The sequence below is a fragment of the Embiotoca jacksoni genome, unplaced genomic scaffold (assembly GCF_022577435.1).
Source record: "Embiotoca jacksoni isolate LCO1_2020_lvr unplaced genomic scaffold, fEmbJac1.0.p SCAF_37, whole genome shotgun sequence".
In the NCBI taxonomy this organism is placed as follows: domain Eukaryota; kingdom Metazoa; phylum Chordata; class Actinopteri; family Embiotocidae; genus Embiotoca; species Embiotoca jacksoni.
The window spans coordinates 2,959,410-2,984,054 of record NW_027185389.1 but is presented as its reverse complement, the minus strand read 5'-3'; the positions used below and the strand labels follow the sequence as shown (position 1 = coordinate 2,984,054).

The window sequence follows — 24,645 nt, the reverse complement described above, 5'->3', positions numbered from 1 at the left end:
CAAGTCACAACAACAAGCTACACTTGTCAGGTAAGAACCTGCAGGAGCTCCATTACTGGTATTTGGAGGTAAAGAAATCCTCAGGTCTTTTAAATAAGTGTTTCACGTTTAGTTCTCATGTTAGTACCACAGACTGGATATGAAAGTGTTCGTAGCTTCCAGGTCTGAAAAATGGATTTAAGAAATCTTTGATTGGCTGCTTTAACATCTGATTTACATGCAAGGTAACAAAGTGGGAACCTGTTTGAAATCATCTGAGGGTTGTAGGTGTACGATGTGCAGATTCCTCCGTTGGGAACATATGACCTTTCGTTGTGAGATGACATTAAAGGACGAAAATCTCTGCTTTAAACTCAGACTGCAGCCTCGAGGGTGATGATAGCTGTGTGAGTGTTGCTCAATCAATTTGTACTAAAATCTAAACTCTAAAACTGTTTTTTCTTTTGTATAGAAAAGTGCAATATGAATAAAGATTATTATTATTAATTAATGTAACTTTAAATTCATTTCAAACTACCTCCACGGATTTTGCATAACAAACAATCAGGATTCGCCAGAAACTGATTTAGGTCAATAGCAGCGGCTTCCAGATAACTCTGCAGTAGTTTGGCCACAGAGGCAATCAAAGAGAGCAGCGTCAGAATAAACACAAAAATGTAGTTAACACAAGTGTGTTAGTCTTTCGTAGAAGTCATTAGTAACAAATAGCACCTTGACCAAAGAGAAGAAGCCTTTTCGTATTCAGAGACATGCGCCACCTGCTGGTGGAGGTAGTAGAGAAGTCAGAGGATCACTGAAGGCAGCAGGTTTTGTTCTCAGCGATGTGAATGTTTGCAGAATATTTAATGATAATCCAAATTTGAGTTTTCATTCATCACCTCACTTTTTACCAAAGTGCAAACCATCAGTGACGTCATCAACCATCAGTGATGTCATCATCCATCAGTGAGGTCATCAACCATCAGTGATGTCATCGTTGGTTTGTGAACATTATGAATCCTCCAGTTCAGATTCTGTCCGTCACCATCTTTACTAGTTCAGAGCGGTTTGGAGCAGGAAGTGACCATATTTGGACGAGCTGGGGGAGGAGCCAGAGGTGGATCTGCCCGATCTGATTGGAAACCTGAGGAGTTTCTAGTGGTACTCGGTGGTATTGCAGTTTAAGACGTTTCAGAGGAGTAATCCCATTTATTCCTCATTGAACAGATCTGTTTCACTCTGGATGGTCTTGCGTGGGAGTGACTGGAGACTGTGATGCTGTTGTTGTTGTTGTTGTTGTTGTTGTGGGCGGTCAGGGGGGCTGACAGACATCCAGGAATGCATTTTATATTGAGATCAAGTGCTTGTATCATATAAAAAGACAACACAAAAGAAGTAATTTTGTTTTGAACCTTTTAAAATAAGGTGGTGGCCCAACGGACCTCCCACTGCAGCCGCGAGACAACCGAGAACATGGAGGCAGCGTCGCCACAGACAATCACAGAACAAGAGTTCGGTGCTCCTCATTGGGTCGACAATTTCCTTTCCAGTTGTTGTTTATCCAGATACACTTCAAACTTTGACCATTATGCACCACAAATCTGGTTGTTTGAGTCACTTGAGTCACGCAACTTTAACACAAACAAGACACGGACACACAGAAAGACAAACAGCCAGGACGGAGACGTAGTGTCCTTTAACTCTGGAGGAGCTGCTGCTTCCCTGAGATCAGAGAAAAGGCTGTAAAACGATGTGTGATCAATCTAAAACGTTCGATAACACTTTTTATAAGACAGATCAAAACACAAATCCTGTTTTCACTACAAGTACATGAAACACATTCTTAAATTTGCTTCTAATCAAATTATAGCCAGACCTTCTGTCTCTGTGTGGGTCAGACTTTCTAATCTGAACAGCAGCCAAACAGGTGACCAACCGACCAGGTTTTTTTTAAATTTTCATTTGTAGTTGTTTTATTATAACTACATATTTTGGAATCTTTGGTATTGTTGACGTCTGAAGCCAAAACTGAACAGCAGACAAACATCTGACCCATGAGACCTTTTTGCCGGACTCAGAGTCTAACATCTATAGATCAGAGAGTTATGCAGTCCGTCCTACTTTGCTTCTAGATTTAGATTTAGATTTGACTTTATTAATCCCACAGTGGAGAAATTCTGTACAACACTAACACGTAGACTGCTGTTAAAGCTGAGGTTACAGCCACATTAAAGGCCTCTGGTATTCAGACTGAAGGGCTTCAGGTTGAGGGGCCACTTTCCTTCTCAACATGCTGAACGCAGCGTGAGAAAGCGCTCAGGTTTTACACTCACTTTACTTATTAATGGATGTTTTCTTTAATCAGGAAGAAGGAAGCACATATAAAATACACGTAAACAAATAAAACACAATATTAGTAGCTGAGTGTGTGTACCAGGCAAGCAGCGATTATGCTCATTATGATTTCCGTTTTTTTTGTGTGTTATTTTTTACCAGCCAGAGCCTCCGATTAACGCTGGAGTTCTTTAGAAAGCAGGACTAACAGGCCGGGATCGTTAAGGACGGAAGCTGCTGTCATTAAATGCGTTTGGGTGTAATTAACACGTTGAAGCTCATCATGATCAAAACTACGGAAAATAAACTTAATAATAATAATAATAATTGATGAACTCCAAATACTTTGACCCGCTGTGTTATTTATCAAGAAGATTTTAAAGGAGAACAAAACCCGTCAAAATCCAAGAAAACAATCATGTATAAGGTCATCTTAAAGAACATTATGAGGTTGACCAATGACTCGATCTGACTGTACTGTCGGTTCTGCACAGCATATACGATTAGCGCAACCGGAAGCGGAAACAGTTCGCGGCGTCAAAATAAAGTTTCAAGATAAGAGCGTCGTAACCGTGTCGTCTCTGTCCGTGAAGAATTCACAACAGTCATCACGCAATATCTTTTTGTTGTTGTTGTTGTTGGTTTAACAAGAAATAAATGTAAATCTGTTGCGAACCACCAGGTGGCGGTAGTGAGCTGGTAAATATACATGTTGAAAATGGAGTTGGACATCACTGTAGTCTTCAGGTTTTGACCCCCTGAATGCTCCTCGTCCTCTCTAACTGTGACTGTCTGCATGTCTGTCCTGCAGCAGTTTGTCTTCATGGGGCTGTAAACAGCAGACATCTTGTGCAAACAAACGCCTCGAGCAAACTGGAGTGGGGGAGGAGGGGGGGAAGGAGGGGGGGGGGGGGGCAACCCACACAACCTGATCTGACTATGTCACGCTGCCACCAGCAGAGTTCCCGACTACTTATTATATACATATAAAAACAACACCAACAAACAAAAGCAATAAATATCTATGAGGTTATTTTTCTTTGATGCAGCTGAAGGGCTGTTTGTTCACTGAAAAGCTTCACTGCGATGGTCCCGGGTCAGACTGCCGTCAACAGGACCAGGACTTTTCAAGTGAGTACAGCTGGTTGTCAAACATGAGCAGAAGATGAGTGTTTACATCTGAATTCACTGCGAGTTTTGTCTGTTGTCCGACTTTTAAGAAAGGTGAAGTCAAATGCGACTTTTTTTTGGGTGGTTCTTCTTTAATATTGTTTGTGTGCGTGTGCGTGTTGTCAGGGAGCCGCGTGCGTCCTGAACAGCCTGCAGACTCGTGCTGCTGCGTTGGAGCGGCTGCACGCGCGTCGGGCGGAGGATCCGCGCACGCAGCTCCGGGCCATGCAGGGTTTCCTCCACCGCGCAGGCATCACTGCAAGTCCAGACACCACAGCAATTACACCGTCATTAATCCCACGCTACACCCCATGACTGTTTGCTGTCATTGAACGTTTAATGACATTGAGGTTAACCTCAAGGAGCAGAGTTACATTTCTCAATAATTATTGGACGAATTTGAATATTAGAAGGTCTGCCGGAGATGCCAATCAAAAAACAAAAAACAAAAATCCTTCTGCCAGTTGAAACAGATAAACTGAAATTCAAAGCTAATGTCAGGTTCAGGTTCCTTTACTTCTGGCTGTAGGTTGATTTGTTTTTGCAGTAAAAGAGACAAGGCATCCATCCAGAAGCACTCAAACTAATCAAGACTAATAAATAGGAATAAAAGCCACGACAATAAATACATTAATAAAACGGTACAATTTACACTAAAAGCCAAAAACAAAATGAAATAAATAGATAAATATGTGCAAACCGGTACTAAGCCTTCTTCATATAAACAATTGCAGCATTTAAACCTTTAAACCTTCAGTTGGGCACATAAATTAAAGATCTGGATCTAAAAATGACTGTTGGAAATACAATTCATGCATTCAAAATTCAACATACATACATATTGGCAGAAAACAGTACTTTTCCTGAACAGTAGGTAGCTTCTGAAGTGTCATTACTGTCAATGCATTAACATGTAAACAGCATTAAAATGTTGCTGGTTGGCTCATTTCCACTATTTCATATTCTACTGTTTATTTTAATTCTTTAACATTTGACAACATTTCATGAGCTGACCTTTTGTGTTGTATTTAAAAATCTTTAGAGCTTTTCCTATTATGGAGAATGCAGCAGGTTGTTTTGCACCACTGACTCGTGGCAGCGATTTTCCTCCTTTTGCATTATTTCACTGAGCTTCAGTGTAAAAACCGAGATGAGGCTCTCGTCATCTGTTCCTCTGCAGAAAAAAAACACAATAAACACTTTATAGCTACTCCCGCATCACGCAGCAGCATTCAGCTGATGTTAAATGTATTTTTTTTAATCATGGAAATGTGTACAAATTGACCAATACTCAAGAGATGCTTTGAAACGCCGGTCAGAACAGTTCGAATGTGTTTCTAATATTCAATCTGAATTTGTCATTTCTGCAGGTCGGTGAACTGGACAAACTCAACATCATCCACGTGACTGGGACTAAAGGAAAGGTGTGAAACCGTCTTCAGCCGTGATCAGGGTTAATAATGAAACACCGCTATCAATAATTTAATAATTTAATTTCTCTTTTTCAGGGATCCACATGCGCTTTTACGGAGAGAATACTCAGGAATTATGGCTTTCGGACCGGATTTTACAGGTAATATTAGACATATTTTTTGTATGCATCAGTGTATTTGTTCAGATTGAAATGTTAAAAGAATATTACAGCTGTCTGAGTAAAAAACTACCTGTTCTCACAAATACCCTGTAAATAATACTGTATTATTTTTTAACCTGTGCACTGAGAACAAACTGGATGGTCCCTCTCCTCTTTCGCCTTTAAAGGCCTGCATGCATCCGTGATTTCCCCAAAAAATTAATCTAAAATTTTGATTTATTTATATATGGTTTTCTACTTTTGCATGGTCGAGTTTTAACCAGGATTTTTGGATATAGCGATGAACTGTGTTGGTTTTCTGAAGTGTTTCTGAGCCCAGACGATGATTTCCACGACAGAATTGTGTCCGTTTTTAATACATCGCCACCCTGAGTGACGATTTCTGTCAGTTTCCTGCAGCTGTTTTTACGCAGATGAATGAAAAACATTTTTATTGATTATACAGTACAACTACAGTCGGCTCAAACAGTCACATTTTCTATAAATTGTAACACGCCCGATGGAAACACCTCAAGTGTTGTATATTATAAAAACACAGACTCCGACGTTCAGACAGGTTTGGACGTCGTTCTTCACTTTCTTCTCTGGACTTTGGCAGCTTTGCTCTCCAAACTTATTAATGGTTAACTAGCGCTGCTGTTTGGAGCCAGATGACCTGTCTGACAGATAGTAAGAGTTTATCTCTAGTTTTGTTTTCTGGGGTTGTCTTTAGGTTAGGTTAGGTTAGGTTAGGTTAGGTTAGGTTAGGTTAGGTTAGGTTAGGTAGTTACTTTATTAATCCCCGAGGGGAATTTTTTTTTCGCTACAGCAGCATACAGAAGCAATAAAATAATAATAGAATAATAGAAAAGCAATAAATGACACTTATTTATTATTTATAAATTTAGACACTTAAACTGGTCTTAATGCCGGACAGTGCTGCAATAACTACCTCTAATGGTGCTGAAAATGCTAACAAAGAGCTAGTTCTGCTAAAAACCAGCTAAACTCAAGTTAACAAATAGCTAATAACACTAACATCTAGCTAACAGATAATTCTGCTAAAAACAGTCTTAACTTAAGTTAACAACCAGCTAACAACGCTAACGACCCTCAGAAGGTTCCCAATGGAACTCGGTGTTGACAGTCTGACTCTGGGGGACGAATTCACGGTTGCACAACTCCCGCCAACGTCAAAGAAAAAACCCACCTGGTGTCTCCTCACCTGACGCTCCTTCTTCTTCTTCGGTCTTGGACGGTGAAGCTCCGCCCCCTCTTGAAACGTTGACCACCATCAGAACACCTCGCCCGGCTCGTCGCTTCATCTCCGTCAGACTTTCTGAAACGTTTCAAGAGTCTTCGTTGACGATTTCCAGAGTTTGAACGGTAGAATTAACTTTCTGTCTGCAGCTCGCCACACTTGGTTCACGTCAGGGAGAGAATCCGGATCAACGGCCGGCCGATCAGCGAGGAGCTTTTCACGAAGTACTTCTGGGAGACTTACGAGCGGTTGGAGGACACGAAGGTCGGCGACATACATCTACACGATGTCTGTCTACTGGAACCAAACATTGATTTACACTTTTTCTCACTGGTTTTAAATTTGAAAAAAAAGATAAAATAATAAATGTATAGAGTTACTTTGATCTCCGTAAAGTGTAAAGTTCCCCTGAGATGACTTTTGCTGTGATTTGACGCGTATAAACGGAATTATTCTTTCGTGCCTGATGTGTTGAAACCTGTTTTAAACACGTTCGTCGACTCCACAGGACGTCTGTGGAGGAAGCACACCTTTCTACTTCCAGTTCCTGACTGTGATGGCTTTCTACGTCTTCCTGCAGGAGAGAGTACGCTCTACACACACACACACACACACACACACACACGCACACACACACACACACACACGCACACGCACACGCACACGCACACGCACACGCACACGCACACGCACACACACACACACTGACATTGAGTGCTTCCTGTGACTGCAGGTGGATCTCGCAGTGATTGAAGTTGGAATCGGAGGCCAGTACGACTGCACCAACGTAATCAGGTGAGTCGTTGAGATAACGAAGGTTAATTAATTAATTAATTAGTTAATTAATTAATTATCCGTCTGTCTCGATCCAGTAAATGTTTTGTGTTCGTTGTGCAGCAGCTGAACGTTGTGTCGCTCCGCAGGAGGCCGTGGGCGTGCGGCGTCACGTCTCTGGGTCTGGATCACTGCAGCCTGCTGGGAGACACCGTGGACCAGATCGCCTGGCAGAAGGCGGGAATATTCAAGGTCAAACAGAGTCCGTCCCTCCATCCTCAAATGTTTATGCTCAAAAGGATTCCAATTTATTTTCACCATCACAGAGAGAACGGGACCGAACAGGTCTGCGGTGCTTGTTTTGTTTTGTTCCAAATTTAGCTGCAGAAAAGTTTCAGATCAACTAGTTCAGTAAACTTTGACCTTCAGTCCAATAACGCTCTAAAATAAGCTCAATCATGAATTTAAACAGCAGCGACCGTGTGATGATTCAGGTGGTTTTGTGGCTGTAACTCTGTAACTCTGTTTTTGGGATGTTCTGTCCTCAGCCAGGAGTCCCGGCGTTCACCGTCCGCCAGCCGCCGAGCTCCCTGAGAGTCCTGCAGCGCCGCGCCGAGCGGATCGGGGTGAGGACGGTTAAACTCTGGAGATAATATAGTTTATTAGTTTTAGTTAATGAGCAACTTCTTACACATGTAAAGAACTTGGAGATCAGGGAGCGCTATAGAGGCCACAAACAAACAAGCCAATTACAGAGACTTTTTTAATAGTGTGTAATACACACGTTCGTCCACTAGAGGGAAGCGTATCAGTGTCATGCTTTAGGAAAGAAAAACTCTGTCACTTCCTGGACTCGAACCCGTCCTTCCCCGGTGAAAGTCTGAGACTTTATTGACCTTTGTAGTTTATGTCATTACCTCACTAGGTGTATGAAATACGTGTTTCCTTTTATGGGTTATTTATTACAGGCTTTGCTGTGATATTGGACCGTTTTTATGATTTAAACACAATATAAAGAGTATAAGGTGACGTGGATACACGAGGAAAAACTCTGCTGATACTGTGGCCAAAAGAAATTACATAAATATTAGAATAAAATCCCTTCATTGAGGGACAAATTCAAATTAATATTACCATAAAAAACACAATGACTTCTGGTTATTTAATCAGTTACTTCTTCATGTGGCCCTCAGCTGGAGGATGATTCGATTTTCTTTTCAAAATGATCTGCGCGATAGCGGCTTTAACACCCGCCTGTGGATAATATAAACCTCTGTGTGCTCTGCAGTGCCCCCTGCTGGTGTGTCCGGACCTGCAGCGGTACGAAGCCGCGGTCGGTCCCGTGAGTCTGGGACTGGCGGGAAAACACCAGCGCTTGAACGCATCGCTCGCCCTGCAGCTGAGCTTCAGCTGGCTGCGGCGGCACGAGGCCGAAGCGAGAGGAGGTACGGTAGGAGGTGTGTCCTAATCAATAAATACATGAAAATCATTTCCATCCTTGTTGCTGACACACGTGACTCCTCGCAGACGTTCGCACACTGAACTCCGAGGCGGACGCTTTCCAGCCCAGCAAAGCCATGCTGAGAGGCAAGTTAACGGGAGACGCAATGAATACTTACCATATTACTTCCAACTGATTTCAAAGCTGCATTTAAAAATTTTTTTTTGGACATTTCCCTTCCTTTTAAAGAGCCTGGCTGAAGACTTTTATTTGGCCCGTGCAGGTCTGCAGCAGACGCAGTGGTCGGGCCGGAGCCAGACGCTGCGGCGCGGTTCGGTCACGTTCTACCTGGACGGAGCTCACACGGCGGCCAGCCTGCAGGCGGCCGTCCGCTGGTTCAGAGACGAGACGCTGCGGACGGAGCGCGCTCAGTACGACGTGATGCAAAATATAAAGTCTGTCACGGCCTTTAGGTTTAAAACCAAGCAGGGCTGCAGGATTTCACACATTTTATTCATTTATTATGAAGTTTAAAACTCTCTCCGCTCTGCAGTTCATTGATTTCGATTTAGCTCAACAGTCAACTGTGAATCTGTTGCTTAAAAAGAAACACCAGGATTTCTCTTTAAAACCTTTAATGTGTCATTTATGCATTGGTGGTAAAATAAAGACAAAATATACTTTATTTATGCAGAACTTTTAAGACAGAGTTAATAACTGCTTTTAATTGGAAGAACGAGGATGAAAACGTACTAAAACTGAAGCAAATAAAATCTGAAAATTAAAACAATACAAAAAGATGGGAGTAAAAGACATCGGAGACATAAATATAAAAACAATAAAAAGACTTAAATAACTAAAATAAAAGTAGGGAAGTAAGAAGTAATCAAACATTCCAGACTGTACATATTTGGAGAGTTTCAAAAACATTTTTGTTCTTCAGGCTTCAGCACATTTAAATAATGGAGAGATAATTATACGAGTTTATTGAAAGTGATAGATTTTGCTGATCAGAGTCTGGTTTATTAAGTGGTGTCCAGAATAGATGTAGGAGACAATGAATCACTGCTTCTTCTTCTTTTGCTTCTTCTTCCTCTTTTTCTTCTTCTCTCCTCCAGAGGTCCTGGACTCAAAGTGTTGCTGTTTAACACCACCGGAGAGAGAGACTCTGCTGCTCTATTGCGACTCCTGCTGGTGAGTTTAAGACTCACACTTCTGAATCAGAAGAAAACAAAACACAAAACATCACGTGTGTGCGTGTGCGTGCAGCCCTGCAGGTTCGACTACGCGCTGTTCTGCCCGAACATCACTGAAGAACCTGCAGGTGAGAAGAGATGATTGACAGGTTAAATCCTGACCTTTAATTGAGTCTCATAGGGATGGAACAAGATTTTCAAATATTCTAAACATTTTTGTAGACTATTTTAAAAAAACCGATTAGTAAACGCGACTATCCTTCTTCCTCATGTCCCCTGTTGTTGGTCCTGCTGAAGTTGTTTATCTCTCTACGTGTACATCTGACAGCTGATGTGGCTTCTATGAAGGAAAACCAGAAGAGTGTTTATTCTCTGTAAATGTCGTGCTGCTGAAGCAGAAACTCTCACGTCGTCCTCTCGGTTTCCCGGTGCTTCTGTTGCTCTGCAGCTCCGCTCGGCCTCAGCGTGAGTGCCCAGCAGATGTCGACCCGCTGCAGAGAGAACCGGAGCAGCTGGCGGAGCCTGAACGCATCAGAGGCGGCGCACCACCGCCGCCCCCCGGTGGACGACTCCTGCAGCCGCAGCCTGGTGTTCCCCTGCATCCCGAGCGCCCTCCGGTGGATCGGCCGGGAGAAGCAGCCGGTGTCGGAGCCGGCCGGATCTCTGAGGTCTCCTGAGTCCTCCGACGGGCTGCAGGAGGCCCGACACGTCTCTGTGCTGGTGACCGGAAGTCTGTACCTGGTGGGAGGAGCTCTGAAACATCTGGAACCATCTCTCAACTCATCATGATTCATCCACTCATATATTCCCAGTTCTGTTGTTCACAGTCCACACGACTGAACTTCTGTCTGACGTTTAATATTTATGGATTTCTTATGACATCAGCGTTTGTACAATAAATAATGCTGAGTAGACAGCAGCCTTAATGTGCTGCTGTTATCTAACATGTCGTCTGGTATGTTCAGTATTTAGTGATTTCACTCATACTTACATCTATTTTTTTGATTTTTCCGTTTATTTATTATATCAATCAATCAATTTATATTGAACATGAAAAAAAACAAAACATAAAAAGTATAAAATACGAAAGCAAATTAACAAACAATAAAAATAATAATAGGGTATATGTGCTGAACACCTGCTTGTTAATGCAGTTATCCAATCAGCCAATCATGTGGCAGCAGAGCAGGAAACAATCCTGCAGATTCAGATCTGGAGCTTCACATCAAACATCAGAATGAGATGTTTGTACTGTGACTGTGTGATTGTTGGTGGTTTGAATGTTTCTGAAACTGCTGATCTCCTGAGAATTTCTCTAGAAAATCAAAAACAAACAACACATCAACCGTCGAGTTGGACAGCAGAAGACCACGTCGGGTTCTTCTGCTGTCAACTGAGACCAGAAACCTGAGGATTCAGAGGAGAGAGGCTGAAAAAATATCACCTGATCTGATGAATCTCCATTTCTGCTGAGGCTGCAGATGCCTGGACAGGTGAGAGGACATTAAACAAACCACAGACTGAATATAAAAGAGTTCGTAGCTTCAGGTCTGTAAAATGGTTCCGATCCAGAAGTGTCTTCAACTGCAATACCAGCGAGTGCCACTAGAGGTCGGCTCCAAAAAGCCTCCGGCTCCATAGACTCCCATTCAACTTCTCTCATCAAATCCAAAGTGAATAAAATGTGTCCATCAGTTATCTCGGTGTTGTTAGCTAAAGTCACTCCTTCTTATTAGTTTTCTGGAGGTCCATCTGAAAATAATCCCTCATTCATTAGAAAAGAAGATTCAAGAAGACCTGTTTTTGGGGGCGTGTCTGTTTGATTGATGGGCGGGACGTAGTACCGTCAGGTTTCCAATCAGTAGCTTGTAGACACTGATACATCCTTCGCTTTTAGTCCCTTTTCACGCCTGAGTGCCAAAAACACTGAATACGACATTACCCACAATGCAACTGCATGATGGCATCATCACCGTTATTTTCTTCAACTTCTCAAATCTCATTCCACAGTTCTTATCACCGTTTTAAACCGATCTTTATGTGAAAAATCAGCTCAATTTGACAAACTCGTATATGTTTTTACCTGATTTCTCCTTTATATTACATTGTTTAAGTAGTTTATTACATTTATTTATCACAGGGACCATTTAGAAAGTACATTCATCTAAAGAAAAGGGGGGTGAGAGGAAATAAAACAGAGTGAAACAGAAATGCTACAAAAACACCCACAGAGACAAACAGATATGTATATATATATATATATATATATATATATATATATATATATATATATATACAGAAACACAAAGTTATAAAAAAACAAGTTATTACATGTCAAACTAATAATATTCTAACTTCGCGGGAGAATAAAAACTGTGCAGGTTCTTTTTGTTTTTTGTTTTTTTACATTGAATCCGAAGCTTATTGCATATTAAACATAAAGTATTGGGTCCTATAATAACAACGGTCTGTAATACAGTAAAATATTGCTGGGGTGGGGGGTGGGGGGCTGCGCCTGTCTGGTCCGGCTTCACCCCCCGCTGGGAATTCCTCTCCAGTAAATGTCCGAGCTCTAAGCTGACAGACAGACTTAAAAGCTCAAGAGGAATGTCATGTTTGACTTTTATATTTTTTACCTTCCAAATATTACTGCAGGACGTCCCCCCCCCACTACCCCCTCTCCACCTTTTCATTACCGGAGCATTTGCAAAAGGGGGAAGGGAGAGGGGGAGGGGAGGGGGTGATGAAGGGTTAAACAGGAGGATGTTTTTGGAAGGTCGAGGGGGGGATCCCACTGAGGTCAGGGTGGTGGTGGTAGAGGAGGGGGGAGGGGGGGTCTTTCAGGCTTATTAGCCCCTCATCGAGATTACAGCCAGAGGACAGACTGACAATCTCTTTAGAGTCGGCTGGTTTTATGCTCCTTCTTTTATTATAAATAATCTTTATTGTAACTGTGTTGCAGATCTTTATGGTCACGTTTACAGGTGACTTCCCCCCCCCCCCCCCACCCCTATCGGTTGGCGTGTAAATCACCGTGTTGTGTTAATCAGGTATTAATTCAGTTCAATTCAATTCAACTTTATTTATATAGCGCCAAATCACAACACAGGGTATTTCATGGCACTTAACACATTAAAGTTTTTACAACAAGACTTTACAATATTATACAGAGAAACCAACAATTCAACAATTCAACAATTCAACAATTCCCACATAAACTAGGAGGGAAAAAAAGTCCTTTTTAAGGGAGAAAAACCTCCAACAGAGGGAAGAAAAACTCCCTCTTAACAGGAAGAAACCTCCAACAGAACCAGGATCAGAGGTGGGCGGAGCATCTGTTAACAGAACCAGGATCAGAGGTGGGTGGAGCATCTGTTAACAGAACCAGGATCAGAGGTGGGCGGAGCATCTGTTAACAGAACCAGGATCAGAGGTGGGCGGAGCATCTGTTAACAGAACCAGGATCAGAGGTGGGCGGAGCATCTGTTAACAGAACCAGGATCAGAGGTGGGAGGAGCATCTGTTAACAGAACCAGGATCAGAGGTGGGCGGAGCATCTGTTAACAGAACCAGGATCAGAGGTGGGCGGAGCATCTGCCTCGACCGGTTGGGGTGAGAGGAGAGCAGAGAGAGAAAAGGACAACATAGAGATAGAAGACATGAACTGTTGGTGGAGACAACAAGCGCAGAGCAGAGACATGCAGCTCCATGACGGGACATCTGGAAAAGAAAGAACAGAAACTACACGAGCGAAGGAACTGAATGGAGACAACAGATAATAAGAAGAAACTATGGGAGAGAAGAAGATGGTGAGGTATGAGTCAGTTAAAGAGTAGGAGGAAAGAAAAGAAGCTCAGCATGTAACGAGGTCCTCCAGCAGCCTCGGCCTATAACAGCATAACTAAGGGTTGGTTCAGGTCTACCTGAGCCAGCCCTAACTATAGGCTTTATCAAAAAGGAACGTTTTGAGTCTAATCTTAAAGCTAGAGAGGGTTTCTGCCCCTCCAACACAAACTGGGAGCTGGTTCCACAGGGGAGGAGCCTGAAAACTGAAGCTCCGCCTCCCATTCTACTTCTGGAAACTCCAGGAACCACAAGTAGACCAAGCTTCCACACTTTTCCACCTCGAGCCTTCACAGCTTTTTTTTCTTCTTTTTTTTAAAGCTTCGGTGACCTTAAATGGGAGCTGCTGTGAGCACGTGAACGTGGATGTTAAACGGACTTTGAATGCCTCCCCATCGGCACTCTTTGTCCACAAGAGTTTAAAAAAACAAAACAGGGGCGAAGGGGGAGCGAAGTTAAGAGTCACAAGGCAATTGGAGCTCTTTTCAGATGCCATTGTTGTGGAGGGTTAGATGGGAATGGATGTTAAGATGTGGAGGGGAGGGGGATGTGTGTGTGTGTGTGTGTGTGTGTGTGTCTCTCTCCCCCGCACGCACACACACACACACACACACACACACACACACACACACACACACACACACACACACACACACACACAGTGATGGAGAGTAAATGTTGATTGATTTTAGAGAAAGTACAGAGTCCTACAACCTCTAGGTGTTAAATCTAGTTACATGATTAACTGCATCAGAAGGTTGGATTAAAAAAAAAATCGTATCATTACTTGTCTAAATGGTGTTAAACACGTTGGACATCCACCAAACCTGTCTGTGGGATTTTGGAAAAGTCTGTTCATGTTTGCTTTCAAACTTCAACATGAACTCGATCTTTTTCTACAGAAAAGAGTTCACAAAATATATAAACGTTAAAAGATGGAAGAAGCTTCACAAAGTTTAGGGAGATTATAAATAAACATCTTGAATTAATTTAAATATTTAGAATAGAAAACTTGGACTGAAGTCACGATGACGAAGTAACAGTTCAGTCATCACAGGAAGGAGAAACTATATTTATATTAAAGAAGAAATGACTTCAGTGTGTCATGTGTGAAGGTGAGAACAAGTGAGACAGAAGCAGGATGGCTGCGTTCAAATGGAGTCAAATGTCTTTATTTCTGGTGCTGATGCTTCAGTTTACAGGTAAGAATTCATATCAGAAACCTTAAAATACAAATATTCTTCCTTCAACTGAGACGGATACGATTTGTTTGGAAGTTGATGAGTTTAATTGATTCTTGTTTTTTCAGCCATCTTCATGTTACAGTTTGTCACATTTCTCTTTCTTCTCCTTGACAGCAACAGCTGGACAACTTCGGTCCTTCACTGCCAGACTTGGACATGATGTCACTTTGCCTTGTCAAGATGTGACAACTGGTCAACGTAGCTGTGACTTCAATTACTGGATTTTCATTGATCTAAGTAGCCATGGATTTATAAACCTGATTAATAGAGGGCAGATTGGACCAGATGTTGGATCTAAATCAGACAGACTGAGTGTTACATCCAACTGTTCTCTGGTTTTAAAGAACGTCACAGATGAAGATGTTGGTTTTTACACCTGCAGTCAGTTCATATCAGAACAAGAAAAAACTTTCTCTGATGTTGATCTGTCTGTTGTTAAGAGTGAGTATTTATTACATTATTGTGTTTTCAGGTCAAACTGTCGGAACAAAATTCTGAAAAAAATTAAATAATTCAGATTTTATTGATGAAGTTGATTTAACCTTTGTTGTCTTTCTCAACACATCTTCAACAGTAACTGACTATGAAGAGGACGAGACATTCACCTTGACCTGCTCTGTGTTGACATGTAGAGGCTGGAGACACAAAGTGGAGTGGGTGAAGACCTCCTCGGACATGATGACATCATCAAATATGTGTTCTGCCAACGTGACATTTACAACATCTCATGTCGATCAGAAGTCAGAGTTTTATAAGTCATTGAAGTGTAAAGTGAGACATGTTATAACTAATGAAGAGCATCTGTTTTCCTTCAGTCATCAGACGTCAGGTGAGAAAACTGTTTAAAATCATCAAACTGATGTTTAATCACACAAAACACTTGTTGAAGTTTAAATATCAGCAGTTTGTGTCCTCTGTTGTTGTCAAGGTAACATGAAGTACGTTCCCACCATACAGTTATTTTGTCCTATTGTTGTTTTCATTTTTTCAGATGAAGTTTCAACAAAGACAACAATCAGACCAACAATTCAACGAACTACAACCAAGATAACAATCAGACCAACATTTCAACCAACTACAACAAAGGAAATAAACAAATCACCAGGTACAAACAATACAAACGTAATATTTCAGAAATGCTCACATGGAATTTTATTAGATTAGGCACAAATGTTCACTTGGTCTTAAAGATGGGTTGATTCACCATATTAGGCACAAATGTTCACTTAACCTCAGATGAACTGAATAGATTTTGGTGATCACAGGTCAAAGGTCAAAGTCCCTGTCACCTCACGTCCATCTTATCCGTTCATTCAATTTTTGTGAACGAGATATCTCAGAAACTTCCTGAGAGAATTTATTTCAAATTTGGGACCAACATTAACTTTGGTGGTAAAAGGTAACTGTGACCTCACAAAACACAATTGTGGTCATATCTCATTAATTCATACATTAATTAATACAATATTCCACATACTTTTCGAACAGGATGACATGACTATTATTTGTTTCTGTCTATTATTCACAACAACATGTAACACCGACTGTATTTATCACCTTTGAAAACATGTCATTTAATTCACAGACCAAAAAACCTGAAGCCCAAATGTTTCTTTATTGATTTCAGGTTTTCCATATTTGGTGTTGTGCATCGTCGTGTCTTTGGGTTTAGCAGCACTCGTGATATCTGTTGTTTCAGTCCACATTTGGTCAAGAATTAAAGGTGAGAACGTTCACAGACGAAACTTTTCTACACAAAAACTTCTGATAAACCTGAAGTTAGTTTTTCTGTGGAAGCAAAAGTCGACTCTTTATTTTGTCTTTTTGTCTTTTCAGGAAACCAAAAACAGAAGGAAGAAAACACTGTGAGTTTAAACACTGAATATTCAGTTATAACTTTCCAGATAAAAACAAGTGTTTGTGATATTTGTTTCTATAACTCTGAAGAAACATGAGAGAAGAAAATTGAGCTAAAATTGCACAACTGTGTTTTGAAATGAAGTGTTTATCTCAGCGAAGGAATCTTTAGGAAATCTAAACTGAACATTTATACCAGAAAAACTGAAAGTTGCACATGAGAAGATGAAAATAAGAGATAAACGTGACAACATGAGATAGTTCATCTCAACAATACCACAAACTATGACCTCAGTTTAAACTCAGTGTAAACAGTGTTGTGTTGTTTTCCACAGGTGCATAACGATGAAGACGTCGGTACAGTGAACTATGAAAACATCGGAGAACCTTCTGTTTCCTTCCAACTCCGCTGATCATCAACAGAAATGACTCCACTGCTGTTAAACATCATCTCATCACATTTTACACGAGTAGGAAACAGAATCAGCAAATATTTGTTCTACTTTTTATGTCTTTGTGTTTTCTTACCAACATGACGATGTGTTTTTTGTGACGAGTTGTTTCTATTTCAAGCTGAAATTTCAAGAAGGAAGTTCAAGTCTGGATTTTCTCTCATATTAAGGTGCAAAAGTTTTTAATCTGCATTTAAATCAGAACACAACAGCTGGATTTGACATTAATCTAACAAGAAATATAACTTATAATAACTCTTTCATTCTTATTGTATTTGACTTTTTGACTTCCTGTTGCAACATGTAGCTCTGAGATTAAGATTCACTGTTTCTTTTTAAGGTGTTTTCAGTGTAAAGATTTTAACTGAATTTAAAGTAGAATATTTGACATGAATGAGCTTCATGTGTTAATGTTATCTGTAAAAAAATGTCTTTGCTACGGCTAATGATGTAAAATTGATAATTATAAAGATTCCTCATTTCCTCTTTCACAGTGTGTTTTGTAGTTCTGTCTCAGACACCTCCAGACCACACTACAAGTCTGTCATGGTTTTGTTCCTTGTGTTACTCCCTCCGGCCACCAGAGGTCCTCAGTCTCTAAGGACCTCCGGTGGATCTCCTCTGATTGGAGCTACAACAGACTCCTAAATCCTCAGATAGCATTACAGGACCGAAGGTTCATGTCTGCAGCGAGCGAAGCAGGAAACAACCCTGAAGTTGTTCCGTCAAACAGACTCTGATGAAACATCTTGAAGTTGGATGTTGGGACGCTGAAAGACGGTTCAGTCAGACGCTCATTAATGTGAGAAGCATTAGTGTTTCTGATGTTTACCTGGTCATCGTTAGTAAAACCAACCTGCAGAGCTCTTCTGCTGTTCAACCCACATCCTCACCACAAACACTTCCTCTTTAGATTCTGGAGAAAGTACAGAGTCCTACAACCTCTAGGTGGTAAATCTAGTTACATGATTAACTGCATCAGAAGGTTGGATTAAAAAAAATCGTATCATTACTTGTCTAAAAGGTATTAAATACGTTGGACATCCACCAAATCTGTCTGCAGGATTTTGGAAAAGTCTGTTCATGTTTGCTTTCAAACTTCAACATGAACTCGATCTTTTTCTACAGAAAAGATACTTTAACGCAATCATTTATCTCAAATGACGATCATCACATATTCAACTTCCTCTGTTCTCTGACTGATTAAGAAATTGTCCGTTGTTACATCACTGGAACACATTGGATATAAAAGAGTTCACAAAATACAGCAGGTAAAGTAAGTATTGAACACGTCACCATTTTTCTCAGTAAATATATTTCCAAAGGTTCTATTAACATGAAACTTTCACCAGATGTTGGTAACAACCCAAGTAATCCAGACATACACAGAAACCAAAACAAATAAGTTCAGAAATGAAGTTATGTTGAAATAATGTGAAATGACACGGGGAAAAAGTATTGAACACGCTTACTGATATTATTTTAATACTTTGTACAAAAGCCTTTTTTGGTAACGACAGCTTCAAGACGCCTCCTGAATGGAGAAACTAGTCGTATTCATTGCTCAGGTGTGATTTTGGCTGATTCTTCCACACAAACAGTCTTCAGATCGTGAAGGTTTCGTGGGCCTCTTCTATGAACTCTGATCTGCACTTCTTTCCATAGATTTTCACTTGGATTGAAGTCAGGTGATCGGCTGGGCCGTTCTAGCAGCTTCATTTTCTTTCTCTGAAACCGATGAGTTTCCTTGGCTGTGTGTTTGGGATCATTGTCCTGCTGAAATGTCCACCCTCGTTTCATCTTCATCATCCTGGTAGACGGCAGCAGATGTCTATCAAGAATGTCTCGGTCCATTTTTCCATTCATCCTTCCTTCAATCCTGTGAAGTTTTCCAGTAGCGTACGCTGAAAGCAGCTCACACCATGATGTTCACACCTCCTAACTTCACTGTTGGTCTGGTGTTGTTAGTGTGATGTGCAGTGTTGTCCTCCTAACATGGTGTATTATGGCACCCAGAGAGTTAATTTTGCTCTCATCTGACCAGACTATATTCTCCCAGTATTTCACAGGTTTGTCCAAATGTTGAGCAGCAAACATTAAATGAGCTTCATCATGCTTTTTCGTCAGCGATGGAGTCTTGCGTGATGAGCGTGCAGACAGGCCGTGGAGGTTCAGTGCATTACTTATTGTTTTCTTTGAAACAATTGTTCCTGATAATTCCAGGTCTTTCTGAAGCTCTCCACAAGTGGTCCTTGTCTCTTGGACAACTCTTCTGATAATTCTTTTCACTCCTCTGTCAGAAATCTTGCGAGGAGCACCTGGTCGTGGCCAGTTTATGGTGAAATGATGTTCTTTGCACTTCCGGATTATTGCCCCAACGCTGCTCACTGGAACATTCAGAAGTTTAGAAATGCGTCAGTAATCAACTCCATCAGTATGTTTTGCAACAATAAGGTTGCGAAGGTCTTGAGAGAGCTCTTTGGTTTCACCCATCATTAGTTGTTTCTTGTGTGACACCTTGGTAATGAGACACCTTGTATTAGGCCATCGGTTGGGACTGAACCAGCTGATATTAATTTGCACTGACAAGAGGCCGGATTGCTTTCTATTTACTGACAGACTTCAGCTGTTGTCTTTTTGGACCTCCCTTTCTTCATGTGTTCAATAATTTTTCCCTGTGTCATTTCACATCATTACAACATAACTTCATTTCTGAACTTATTTGTTTTGGTTTCTGTGTATATATGGATTACTTGGGTTGTTACCAACATCTGGTGAAAGTTTCATGTTAATAGAATCTTTGGAAATATATTTACTGAGAAAAATGGTGACGTGTTCGATACTTATTTTACCTGTTGTACGTAAACATTAAAAGATGGAAGAAGCTTCACAAAGTTTAGGGATATTATAAATTAATATCTTGAATTAATTTGAATATTTAGAATAGAAAACGTGGACTGAAGTCACTATGAGGAAGTAACAGTTCAGTCTTCACAGGAAGGAGAAACTATGTTCATATTAAAGAAGTTACAACAGTGATTGTGTCATTTGTGAAGGTGAGAACAAGAGAGACAGAAGCAGGATGGCTGCGTTCAAATGTAGTCAAATGTCTTTATTTCTGGTGCTGATGCTTCAGTTTACAGGTAAGAATTCATATCAGAAACCTTAAAATACAAATATTCTTCCTTCAACTGAGACGGATACGATTTGTTTGGAAGTTGATGAGTTTAATTGATTTTTGTTTTTTCAACCATCTTCATGTTACAGTTTGTCACATTTCTCTTTCTTCTCCTCGACAGCAACAGCTGGACAACATCTTTCTCTCTTCACTATCAAAGGACATGATGTCACTTTGCCTTGTGAAAATTTGATAATTGGTCAACATAACTGTGACATCACTGATTGGACGTTCAGTGATCTAAGAAGCCGAGGAACGGTACAGCTGTTTAATAGAGGGCAGATTGGACCAGATGTTGGATCTAAATCAGACAGACTGAGTGTTACATCCAACTGTTCTCTGGTTATAAAGAACGTCACAGATGAAGATGTTGGTCTTTACATCTTCAGACAGTTCATGTCAGAACAACAAAAAACATTCTCTGATGTTGATCTGTCTGTTGTTAAGAGTGAGTATTTATTACATTATTGTGTTTTCAGGTCAAACTGTCGGAACAAAATTGTGAAAAAAATTAAGCAATTCTGATTTTATTGATCAAGTTGATTTAACCTTTGTTGTCTTTCTCAACACATCTTCAACAGTAACTGACTATGAAGAGGACGAGACATTCACCTTGACCTGCTCTGTGTTGACATATGACGACAGCAGATACAGAGTGGAGTGGATGAAGACCTCCTCGGACATGATGACATCATCATATATGTGTTCTGCCAATGTGACATTTACAACATCTCATGTTGATCAGAAGTCAGAGTTTTATAAGTCATTGAAGTGTAAAGTGAGACATGTTATAACTAATGAAGAGCATCTGTTTTCCTTCAGTCATCAGACGTCAGGTGAGAAAACTGTTTAAAATCATCAAACTGATGTTTAATCACACAAAACACTTGTTGAAGTTTAAATATCAGCAGTTTGTGTCCTCTGTTGTTGTCAAGGTAACATGAAGAACGTTTTCACCATGCAGTTATTTTGTCTTGTTGTTGTTTTCATTTTTTCAGATGAAGTTTCAACAAAGACAACAATCAGACCAACAATTCAACCAACTCCAACAAAGACAACAATCAGACCAACAATTCAACCAACTACAACAAAGGAAATAAACACATCACCAGGTACAAACAATACAAATGTAATATTTCAGGAATGCTCACATGGAATTTTTTTTTAGATTAGGCACAAATGTTCACTTGGTCTTAAAGATGTATTGATTCTTCACATTCGGCACAAATGTTCACTTAAACTCAGATGAATTGAATAGGTTTTGGTAATCACAGGTCAAAGGTCAAAGTCACTGTCACATCTCATCCATCTTATCCGTACATTCAATTTTTGTGAACGAGATATCTCAGAAACTTCCTGAGAGAATTTATTTCAAATTTGGGACCAACATTAACTTTGGTGGTAAAAGGTAACTGTGATGTCACAAAGCACAATTGTGGTCATAAGTCATTAATTCATACATTAATTAATACAATATTCCACACACTTTTCTAACAGGATGACATGACTATAATTTGTTTCTGTCTATTATTCACAACAACATGTAACACCGACTGTATTGATCACCTTTGAAAACATGTCATTTAATTCACAGAACAAAAAACCTGAAGCCCAAATGTTTCTTTATTGATTTCAGGTTTTCCATATTTGTTGAGGTGCATCGTCGTGTCTTTGGGTTTAGCAGCACTCGTGATATCTGTTGTTTCAGTCCACATTTGGACAAGAATTAAAGGTGAGAATGTTCACAGAGGAAACTTTTCTACACAAAAACTTCTGATAAACCTGAAGTTAGTTTTTCTGTGGAAGCAAAAGTCGACTCTTTATTTTGTCTTTTTGTCTTTTCAGGAAACCAAAAGCAGAAGGAAGAAAACACTGTGAGTTTAAACACTGAATATTCAGTTATAACTTTCCAGATAAAAACAAGTGTTTGTGATATTTGTTTCTATAACTGAAGAAACATGAGAGAAGAAAATTGAGCTAAAATTGCACAACTGTGTTTTGAAATGAAGTGTTTATCTCAGCGAAGGAATCTTTAGGAAATCTTAACTGAACATTTATACCAGAAAAACTGAAAGTTGCACATGAGAAGATGAAAATAAGAGATAAACATGACAACATGAGATAGTTCATCTCAACAATACCACAAACTATGACCTCAGTTTAAACTCAGTGTAAACAGTGTTGTGTTGTTTTCCACAGGTGCATAACGATGAAGACGTCGGTACAGTGAACTATGAAAACATCGGAGAACCTTCTGTTTCCTTCCAACTCCGCTGATCATCAACAGAAATGACTCCACTGCTGTTAAACATCATCTCATCACGTTTTACACGAGTAGGAAACAGAATCAGCCAATATTTGTACTACTTTTTATGTCTTTGTGTTTTCTTACCAACATGAAGACGTGTTTTTTGTGATGAGTTGTTTCTATTTCAAGCTGAAATTTCAAGAAAGAAGTTCAAGTCTGGATTTTCTCTCATATTAAGGTGCAAAATGTTTTTAATCTGCATTTAAATTAGAACACAACAGCTGGATTTGACATTTATATAACAAGAAATATAACTTATAATAACTCTTTCATTCTTATTGTATTTCATTTTTTGGCTTCCTGTTGCAACATGTAGCTCTGAGATTAAGATTCACTGTTTCTTTTTAAGGTGTTTTCAGTGTAAAGATTTTAACTGAATTTAAAGTAGAATATTTGACATGAATGAGCTGCATGTGTTAATGTTATCTGTAAAAAAATGTCTTTGCTACGGCTAATGATGTAAAATTGATAATTATAAAGATTCCTCATTTCTCTTTCACAGTGTGTTTTGTAGTTCTGTCTCAGACACCTCCAGACCACACTACAAGTCTGTCATGGTTTTGTTCCTTGTTTTACTCCCTCCGGCCACCAGAGGTCCTCAGTCTTTCAGGACCTCTGGTGGATCTCCTCTGATTGGAGCTACAACAGACTCCTAAATCCTCAGATAGCATTACAGGACCGAAGGTTCATGTCTGCAGCGAGTGAAGCAGGAAACAACCCTGAAGTTGTTCCGTCAAACAGATTCTGATGAAACATCTTGAAGTTGGATGTTGGGACGCTTAAAGACGGTTCAGTCAGACGCTCATTAATGTGAGAAGCATTAGTGTTTCTGATGTTTATCTGGTCATCGTTAGTAAAACCAACCTGCAGAGCTCTTCTGCTGTTCAACCCACATCCTCACCACAAACACTTCCTCTTTAGTTTTTAGAGAAAGTACAGAGTCCTACAACCTACAACCGGAGACGATGGCGCCGCGCTAGCGGCAGCCTGTTACAGCAGCTCCCTCCCCCGAGTGTGTTTTATACTAAGTATTTTTAAGCCTTTCTCCTCTTCGGAGTTGTTGTTTTCTGCTCTTCACGTGTGTTAAGTTAACGGTCAGACAATGGACCGTAATTTTTCCACGTTTCTGGTTGGGGCCATTGTTATTGTTTAATCTCGTGATCAGCTGATCGCGCTGAGTAGGCCCCTACTGCTGCTGCCCGGAGCCAAGCCTGAGATCCCCGTTGAACTTCGGAGAAGACGGCGGGGTTGCAGAGCTGGAGCTAAGCTAAAGGCTGAAAGGAGGAAATATAAACCATCAGTACCGGCGATCTTAATGGGGAACGTGAGGTCGTTGGCCAACAAGACGGACGAGCTCGGCGCGCTGGTCAAGACCCAGCGGGAATATCGGGAGTGCAGCATCATGTGTTTCACCGAGACATGGCTGCACTCACATCTCCCGGACCACAGCGCGGCCGTACCCGGCTTCAGGACCGTTCGGGGGGACGGAGACGTTGTTCGGAGCGGTAAGAAGAAAGGTGGAGGGATTGCAGTCTATGTGAACGAGAGGTGGTGTAATCCCGACCACGTGTGTGTGAAGGAACGTTTCTGTAGCCCGGACATTGAACTTCTAGCCGTGGGGATGCGTCCTTATTATTTGCCGAGGGAGTTCTCGTCTGCCATTGTTTTCGCTGTGTACATTCCTCTATCAGCTGACGTAGAGGCAGCAGTAGACACCATCTACTCCACTGTGGCTAAACTGCAGACTCAGCATCCCGGTGCATTTTTGTTAGTTACTGGAGACTTTAACCAGTCTGGATAAAGTACTGCCAACTTTGCACCAGTATGTGAATTGGCCCACACGGAACAATAAAACTCTGGACTTACTGTATGCTAATGCCATGGATGCATACAGTACTACTGCCCTTCCCCCCCTTGGTAGATCAGACCATAACCTGGTCCTGCTGACTCCCAGGTATGTTCCTTTGGTGCAGAGGCAGCCTGTAACCACCAGGACTGTGAGGAGGTGGACACAGGAGGCTAAAGAAGCCCTGCA

General features: G+C 40.8%; 1 protein-coding gene and 1 long non-coding RNA gene across 2 annotated transcripts; both read left to right on the top strand.

The window, feature by feature from the left end:
• Window positions 1-3,246: 3,246 nt before the first annotated feature.
• Window positions 3,247-10,672, top strand: LOC138208414 (folylpolyglutamate synthase, mitochondrial-like). The gene is made up of 15 exons (XM_069166257.1): window positions 3,247-3,444; window positions 3,610-3,741; window positions 4,854-4,907; window positions 4,992-5,056; window positions 6,467-6,581; window positions 6,826-6,903; window positions 7,051-7,112; window positions 7,241-7,343; window positions 7,640-7,717; window positions 8,380-8,536; window positions 8,619-8,678; window positions 8,816-8,963; window positions 9,651-9,726; window positions 9,802-9,856; window positions 10,177-10,672. Exons 1-15 carry the CDS (start codon window positions 3,400-3,402, stop codon window positions 10,515-10,517), a joined length of 1,569 nt encoding a protein of 522 aa, XP_069022358.1. The 5' UTR covers window positions 3,247-3,399; the 3' UTR covers window positions 10,518-10,672.
• A 10,665-nt stretch (window positions 10,673-21,337) lies between these two features.
• On the top strand, window positions 21,338-22,906 carry LOC138208416 (uncharacterized). The gene is made up of 4 exons (XR_011179092.1): window positions 21,338-21,414; window positions 21,939-22,034; window positions 22,148-22,176; window positions 22,502-22,906. It is a non-coding gene; the product is annotated as an uncharacterized lncRNA (long non-coding RNA).
• Window positions 22,907-24,645: the final 1,739 nt, after the last annotated feature.